Here is an 8,989-nt window from a genome sequence, read left to right as displayed (position 1 = left end):
ACCTTCTTCAACTCCATGTTAGCTGAGTGGGGTAAGTCCAATAAATCAGAGTGTAGGAGCTGAAGTCTGTTGAGGCTCTGGGCCTGGGTGTCATATTATCAGTCCAGAGATTCAAATCACCTAAATATATCTTAAACCCCAGCACCAACTACAATTCCAATAAAGTAGCATGCAAGTCTTGTGAGAAGAGATCCCTTCTGAGTCCAATTCCATCATGCAGAAACACCAGCTCCAAAGAAGGGCCATCTGCCATGGCAGTGAACCCCATCTGCCATGACCATGGAACCCGTGGGTCTCTTTATCCCTCAAAAGAACCAATACCTGGGGTTGTATCTATTTTATCTGTCTCTTAGACTCTGCTCAGTTGTGCATAAGGGCATTCCTTCTGACAACCTCCAGACTCTTTTATAGAGACTCATAGCCTTATAATCTCATTTCTCCTTTCCATTTCCCCCTTACATTAGGTCAAACAGCATTTTGAAGTCCTGTTATTATATGTAGACAGGGATATTCTGCTGATCCGTATTGAACCTTTAATTCAAGGTCATTTTCTAGTTGCATCTTCAGCTGGTATGTGGTAGTGATCCCTCGGTGCCAGGGAGGCTCATCCCCGGGTGTCATGTCCCACGCAGGGGGGAATGCACTGCATCTACATGCTGAGTTAGACTGTGAGAGTGGCCACATTTGAGTAACATGAAGGCTGTCAGGAGGAAACTCCCAGGCACAGTGCTACTCTAGGCCTTGTTCTTATTGCAGGTGTATAGGCTCAAAAGCATAGCCATTAGTATCAGGAGCCCACTATTGGGCCCTCCTTCCTTCCTGGAAAAAAACCATTCTTAACCCTCTTCCTCTCAGGGGGTCCTTGAGAGCCTATTGAGGTTTTCTACCAACTGCCTTCATTAGGAGAGTTGGAATTTTCATAGTTTCAGCATGGGACCAGTCTGTTGCCTGTCTCCACCTTCTCACCACCCAAGCTTCTTTCTCCAAGGGCAGCTGGGTTCATCAGGCTGCCTGAGCAGATTCCACTCTCCCCTCTGCCTTGGGCCAACTCAGTGCTGGCTGGTATGTTCCCCCAAATTATAAAGGGTTGCATTAACCAAACTCACAGAAAACAAATCTCTTTCCAAACTTGGCCAGAACCCTCTTCCTCCCAGAGAATGTTGTCTCCCACTGGTAGCTGGTGAGGGTCAGGGGTTATGTGGAGGCTTTTTGCTTTGAGAGTGGGTTTTAACTGCTCACAAATTTCAGCCACAGTGTTGAGAAACTCACGGTATCACTTGGACTCTTTACCTCTTTGTCCAGATCCCTCCAGGTAGATGCCCTGAAGATTCCTGCCCTGTGGGTTCACTAAAAAGCTCACTCAGGTAGGATTTTACCCCTTCCCAGCAATCCTTCCCATTCTCCTTTCAGGAATGCCCACTTAAGTTGATACCATCTTGCAGAACCTCTCTCATATTTTTGATATAACATTTATGTAGTCTACAGCGTGTTTAAAAATAATATAAACAAAGAATTTGGTATAAAAACTGATTAGTATGATGTATCTTTTACTAAGAAGTAACTTGGTCCATCATGTCATTTATTTATGTAGGGTATTGTTTTTCAGTATTTGAATGCTCAAGATATGCCTGTCACAACTGTATGCAAACTTATCATAAATGTGATAAAACTTAATTTGCATATTGTTATTTTCTGATATTTTTCACCTGAAAATCTGTAGGTTATTTCAAAGTGGCATGTTTTAGAATATTTAAGATGAAAACGATAACAATTTTTTCCAAAAAAAAATCCTTTATATGAAAGGACACTTTTCCCCACATCTATTTTCTAAGAGGTTTATACCATACAATAACCTTCATAACATTGACCCAATACCAAAAAGAAGGGCTACTGTTTGAAGGTGTTTGGAGGGGGAGGATCTTGCATCTTTCAAGGTGTTTAATTGGGGGAATCTAGTACAAGGTTCACCTGGGGTGGGCTTCTAGGGAGTGTTCGGTGGTCATCTTGTCATAGTGTGTTATAATCAGTGGGGGGAGACCCATACAATGAGTGGGAAGGTGTTGTACCCCCATCCAGGGGAGGCCAGATGTTCTCAAACAGAGCAGAGTGTGTCTCTCAAGAGCATGCTTGGCTCTCCATGTGGAAGGACAGACTAGTATGTCAAGCCCTCAGAATTGTTGCAAGTGTCTATAAATCTTGCCCTTCAAGCAGTGAAGCTTGGTTGTCACATTTTCCTATCTTTTGTTTTCTGTTGTTTTTCTACTATTCTGCCTCTTTTGTTTGGCTGTCATTTACAAAAGTTCTCTTTTCAACTCTTGTCGTCATTCTGGCCTTTTAATTAATTCTAATTTTTCCCTTGTTAAAAATTTTCTATTTGACTTTTAATTCTTATTCCTTTGTACTTTAAAAAAATTTTTTACTCATATTACTTGTTTAGTCTGCTAGCTTGTACGATTCCTCTTCTGACTTTTTACATTATTTTTACTATTGTTCTTTTTTCTATTCTTATCTCTTTTTCTCTGGTTCTAATATATTTTTCAAGGCAACGCAGACAACTGTAAGGATATAGTGTAAAAGGAAACAAGCATCAAAAAGTAACTTTCCGGAAAGCCGCTGTGGCTCAATCATTTGGGCTTCTGTCTACCATGTGGGTGGCCCTGGGTTCACATCCCCGGGCCTCCTTGTGAAGACAGGCTTGCCTGCATGCTATGGAGAGCCACAGGCCTGGGTGCCATGGAGTGTTGCCCATCCCACAAGCACCGTGGAATCCCACCTGGCCTGCAACTGCTTGCAGAGTGTTTCTGGTCTGCAAGTACCATGGAGGGCCACCTGGCCCACAAGCACCATGGAGTGCTGCTGGCCTGCAAAGGCCGTGGAGAGCTGACTCAGCAAGGTGATGTAGCAAAAAGGGAGACAAGCAAAAATGCAGAAGAGTGCACAAGAAATGGACATAGAGAGCCCACACAGCAAGCAAGCTGCAAGGGGGGGAGGGGAAATAAATAAGAATAAATAGAGACACAGAAGAATGAGCAGTGAATGGACATAGGGAACAGATGGCACACAAAAAGCCTCAAGGGGGGGGGGATAAAAAAATTAACCTTTCTCTCCCCACACACAAAATTAAAACTGTAAAGCAGAAAGGGGAACTAACTAAACAAATAATCACATCATGATGCCTAGACACCAACAAAAAATTACAAGCCATACAAAGAAATGGAGAACATGGCCCAGTCTAATGAACAAACTGAAATACAAGAAGAGATGCAGAACATGGAACAACTAATCAGAGATGTCTAAACAATTATCGTGAATCAGCTTAATGAAGCAAAGGAAGAGATAAAGGCTATTAAGAAGACACTGGAGTGGGAAGTGGACTTGGCCCAATGGATAAGGTGTCCACCTACCACATGGGAGGTCCGTGGTTCAAACCCCAGGCCTCCTTGACCCATGTGGAGCTGGCCCATGTGCAGTGCTGATGCATGCAAGAAGTGCTGTGCCATGCAGAGGTGTCCCCCGCATAGGGGAGCCCCATGCGCAAGGAGTGCGCCCTGTAAGGAGATCTGCCCAGTGCAAAAGAAAGTGAAGCCTGCCCAAGAATGGCACCACACGCATGGAGAGTTGACACAACAAGATGATACAACAATAAGAAACACAGATTCCCAGTGCCACTGATAAGGATAGAAGTGTTCATAGAAGAATACACAGTGAATGGACACAGAGAACAGACAACTGGGGGGATGGGGAGGGGAGAAAAACTAAAAAAACATTTAAAAAAATAAAAAAGAAGATACTAGGGTAACATACTAAAGAAGTTCTAAACATACATAAAATGATGATGGATATGATCATGATGAATGGCACAATGCAAGAAATCAAAAATACCCTTGAAGCTCATAACAGCAGAAAGAATTAGTGATATCGAAGACACTACATCTGAAATCAAATAGATAGTAGCAGAGATAGATAAAAAGAGAAGAAAAATCTAGCAGGAATTTAAGGATTTGAATGACAACATGAAACACAAATATATAAGCATTACAGGCATCCTGGAGGGGGAAGAGATGGAAAATGGGGCAGAAAGTGTGTTGGAGGAAATAATGGTTGAAGATTTCCCAACTCTCTTGAGGGACGTGTTCTTACAGGTCCAGGAAGGGCAGTGTACCTCAAACAGTATAAATCCTAATAGGCTTACCTCAACACACATACATTTCAAATTGTCCAATGGTCAAGACAAAGAGAGAATACTGAAAGCAGAAAGAGAAAAGAGCTCCATCATGTATTAGTCAGCCAAAGGGGTGTTGATGCAAAATATCAGAAATTGGTTGTTTTTTAATAAAGGGTATTTATTTGGAGTAGGAGTTACATATACCAGGACATAAGGCATAAGTTACTTCCCTCACGAAAGTCTATTTTCACTTGTTGGAGAAAGATGGCTGCCAATGGCTGTGAGGGTTCAGGCTTCCTGGATTCCTCCCTTCCAGGGTCTTGCTTCTCTCTAGGTTCAAGGTTCCTATCTTCCGGGGTCTGGCTTCTCTTTCCTCTGTGAGCTTACTTCACTGGGTTCTAGCTTAAGTCTTCAGCATCAAACTCCAACATCAGAAAACCTCAACTCTGTTCTTTGCCTTGCCTTTTATCTGTGAGTCCCCACCCACCAAAAGGTGGGGACTCAACACCCTACTGGCACAAGAGGTTTACATAATTCCTTCATCAAGTAAACCAAACTATGGGTCCAATATAATCTAATATGCCCAGAGGAGAAGATCAGTTTACAAACATAATCCAATATTTCTTTTTGGAATTCACCAATAACATCAAACTGCTATACATCACATTCAAGGAAAGCTTGGTCTTGATTTCTCATCTAAAATCATGGAGACATGAAAGTAGTGGTATGACATGGTTAAGGTGCTAAAGAAAAAAGCTTCCAGCCAAGGATTCTCTATCCAGAAAAGCTGGCATTCAAAAATGAGAGAGACCAGCTTTGTCCAGCCCAATAGCATCACTGCATCACTGTTATGCCCATCCATTGCATAACTACACAATTCCACTTTATTATAGATTTTGCACATATGGGCATTGGCTCACAGCCTTCTTTTCCCTTTCTGTCTCATATAAACCTATGTTCCAGATGCTAACACTGTAAGCCTATTCAGTTTCCTTAATTCAGGTAGGTAAGGTCATGTAATATTTGTCCTTCAGTGCCTGTCTTGCTTCACTCCACATAAGGTTTTCAAGGTTCAGGCCTTCTGCCCCATGGGGCATAAGACCTCTCACAATTAGAGGTAAAGTGGGCATCACCATCACACAATCCTCGGGACTGAGGAGTGGATGATGGACTAGAGTAGAGTTACAGTTATTTGTAGACTTGTTGTGATCCTAGCAATGGAGGAATCATGAATATGGAGGCAGTGGCCTCTGGAGTTTCTAAGCGGAGGAAGAGGAAAAAATAGGTATACTTTGGGGGCATTTTTGGGACATGGGAATTAACCTGAATGACATTTAAATGACAGACACAAGTCACTGTATATCATGTGATAACTTGCAACAATGTGCAGGAGAGATTATAAACTACAATATAAACTATAATCATTGCTTACTGGCAATGCTCCAAGATCTGTTCATCAATTGTATTGTGACAGATGTACCAAACTAATGAAGGATGTGGCTTATGTGGGAAAATGTAGGAGGGCTAAGGAAAGGGCATATGGGAATCTGCTATATATTTTATTATATAACATTTATGTAATCCAGTTTCTTTTAGAAAAAACAAATAAATAGAAAAGGTATATTAAAAATGAGGGAGAGTTCAAAATATTCACAGATAAACAGAAATTAAGAGACTTTGTCAATAAGAAACCTGCCCTTCAAGAAATACTAAAGGAAGTTCTGCAGATTAAAAGGAAAAAACAGGAGAGAAAGCATTGGAGGAGAGTGTAGGAATGAAGGTTATTAGTAAGAGTATATAATAAGACAAAAAGAGAAATAAAAAAACATATGGCATATATAAACCTAAAGAAGATATGGCTAATATAAGTACTGTCAACAGGGGAGTTTCTGGGTTTGGTTCCTGGTGCCTCCTAAAATCATATATAAAAAAACAAACGACAAGCAAACACAAAAAACAAACAAAAAACAAGATAGCCAATGTAGCTCAGTGATTGATTGCCAGTTTCCCACACACTAGGCCCTGGGTTCAATCCCCAGCTCCAGTACCTCAAATAAAAAAGTTTTTGCCCATTTTTATATTGCATTGCTTGTCTTTTATCATTGAGTTTATATACCATGGAAATAAAACCATTATTGAATATGTGGTTTCCAGATACTTTCTCCCATTAATTAGACTGCCTTTTCATTTTCTTTACAAGGTTCTTTGAAGCACAAAGGTGATGATGTTTGAGGTAGTCCTAGTTATCATTTTTCTTTCATTGCTTGTGTTTGGGTATAAGGTTTAAGACACTACCTCCTATCAGAAGAGCTTGGATCTCAGTATTTTGAGTTCTGTTAATCACGACAGATTCTCCAATGGCCTGATCACTGAGAGGTGGCTGCCCAGCCAAGGAGCCTCCTCAGTGCCCGCTTCATGTCCCTGTTCCTCAAGCTGTAGATGAAGGGGTTTAGCATGGGGGTGACCAGGGCATACATCAGTGAGGCCACCAGATTTTTCCTAGAGGATGGTGTGACTGCGGAGCTCAGGTAGATGCCAAAGCCTGTGCCATAGAACAAGGAGACAACTGACAGGTGAGACCCACAGGTGGAAAAGGCTTTATACTTGCCTTTGGCTGATGAAATTCTCAGAATGGAGGAGAAAATCTGGTAATAGGAGAAGAGGATCCCAATGAAAGAAGGAACGCCACAAAAAATAGCTATAAAACTCACGAATATACTATTGATGAGCTTGTCAGAACAAGCAAGCTTCAGGACTTCAAGAAGTTCACAATAAAATTGAGGAATTTCTATGTTTGTACAGAAGGAGAGCCTCAAGGTGGTCTGCGGCGGCTTGCTCAGTCAGTGGCGGTGGGGGTGCTCTGCCCCACGTTGGGCGCCAACTGCGGCGGCTTGCTCGGTCGGTAGAGGTGGGGTCTGGCTGCGGACAAGGGGTCGGTCCAGCTCTGGACGAGGGGTCGGTCCCGCTTGGGACGAGGGGTCGGTCCCACCTGGGACGAGGGGTCGGTCCGGCAGCAGACGAGGGATCGGTCTCACAAGGGATTGCGCGGTTCGGCTGACGGGGTCGCCCGGCGAAGCCGGCGACGAAGGGGTCGCCCGGAGAAGCAGGCGACGAACTGGGGACAAGGGAGGCCAGGCCCTTGTCGGGGGCTCTCAGGACTGGAGGGCGCACGGCAGAAGAACTACCGTGGAGACAAGGTAAACACGCAAGTCCACTTTACTGAGGGAGAGGCAACAGTTTTATAGGGGCTGGGGAAGGCTGGTTGGTCGAAGCCACGCCCTGTTCTGATTGGTTGCCGGCGAAAGGTCAATGGGCGGTACTGGACGGGGGAGGGGTGGTGGTTAGGGATTGGCTGTCGCTGTTGCTGGGGGAAGGGGCAGGGTTTAGGGATTGGTGGCTGCTGTTGCTGGGGTGGAGGGCAGACTTGAGTTTCCCGCCCACGCCTGGCTGTTGCTGCTGTCGGGGGAAGGGAAAAGGGCGGGCTGGATTTTTCCGCCCACACCTGGCTGTTGCTGCTGTCGGGGGAGGGGAAAAGGGCAGACTGGATTTTTCTGCCTACGCCTGGCTGTTGCTGCTGTCGGGGGAGGGGAAAAGGGCAGACTGGAATCTTCCGCCCTGGGCCTGCGCAGGGAGAAAGAAGAAGAAGGGTGCTGCCCCACAAGGCATTGTGTGGCGCTATCCGGGAGGAGGGGCGGCCGCAGAAGCATGGCTGCCGAGAAGGGGAGACCCGAGGGCACTCTGCGCCCATGCCGAGCTTCCTTCAGGGGTGGCGGTGAGTCCGACCAGCCACCCTATTATGGGGGCAGCGGCTTGGCCTGCCGCGGCTGCTCCCCCGCCAGGCCAGCAAACCACACTTCAGCCTGAGGGGTGACCGCAGTGGTCAATGTTTCAAACACTGCCATTGAGACAGTGAGACACCAGGACCCCAGAACAAGCAGGACACAGAGCCGGGGATTCATGATGACCATGTAGTGCAGGGGGTGACAGATGGCCACGAAGCGGTCATAGGCCATTACAGCCAGGAGGAAAGTGTCCAGGCATCCAAATACAAAGAAAAAACATATCTGGGTGAGGCAATCTGCATAGCTGATAACTTTGTTCTGTGTCTGGATGCTCACAAGCATTTTTGGGATGGTAGTGGAGGAAAACCCAAAGTCAGCCAAGGACAGGTTAGAGAGAAAGAAATACATGGGCAAGTGGAGGTGGGAGTCTGAGATGATGGCCAAGATGATGAGCAGGTTCCCAGTGCAGGTGACCAGGTACATGGACAGAAACAGCCCAAAGAGGAGAGGCTGCAGGTCCTTCTCCTCTGCAAATCCCAGCAGGAGAAAGTTTACAACTCCTGTTTGGTTTCCTGTTTCCATGGGATGGCTGGGTTTGCCCTGAAAAGAGGAAAAGAGGAACCAACAATCATTCCAAATAGTCATTCTCTAGCATGACAGCAATATCCTAAACCCAGTAGCTCATGATGCCATATATTTTGTCTAACAATTGTTTCTCCTTTATAACAAATGTTGGTTACTTTTGCTACCTGGAATCCAATGCTATAAATTTTGCTTAGCATCCCAACACAATCATCCCTTTCCACAAAAAAAATGTGACTTCTATTTGCCTTACAGCCCAATGCTGTGGGAATGGAAATTTCCCAAGTCAAGGGCAGTTTTTCCAATATTTGAAATGTTCTTTGTTCTATCTTTGATTCATTGGTGTATGTTACATTCTCTAGGATCTTTGCGAAACCTGTTTAAAAAGTGAATATCCACTCTAATGACTAATTATTGTTTGCATTTCATTTATATGATAGTTTTTCTGATATAAATTCAC

General features: G+C 44.4%; 1 protein-coding gene across 1 annotated transcript; it reads right to left on the bottom strand.

Annotated features, from left to right (window-relative positions):
• Positions 1 to 6,531: 6,531 nt before the first annotated feature.
• On the bottom strand, positions 6,532 to 8,529 carry LOC101414669 (olfactory receptor 7C1-like). The gene is made up of 2 exons (XM_058290427.1): positions 8,038 to 8,529; positions 6,532 to 6,987 (listed from the first exon to the last, which is right to left on the bottom strand). The coding sequence occupies exons 1-2, from the start codon at positions 8,527 to 8,529 to the stop codon at positions 6,532 to 6,534; spliced, it is 948 nt and encodes a 315-aa protein (XP_058146410.1).
• Positions 8,530 to 8,989: the final 460 nt, after the last annotated feature.

This window comes from Dasypus novemcinctus, chromosome 30 (assembly GCF_030445035.2).
Source record: "Dasypus novemcinctus isolate mDasNov1 chromosome 30, mDasNov1.1.hap2, whole genome shotgun sequence".
In the NCBI taxonomy this organism is placed as follows: domain Eukaryota; kingdom Metazoa; phylum Chordata; class Mammalia; order Cingulata; family Dasypodidae; genus Dasypus; species Dasypus novemcinctus.
The sequence above is the reverse complement of the archived record's forward strand: the minus strand, read 5'-3'. Positions and strand labels throughout refer to the sequence as shown.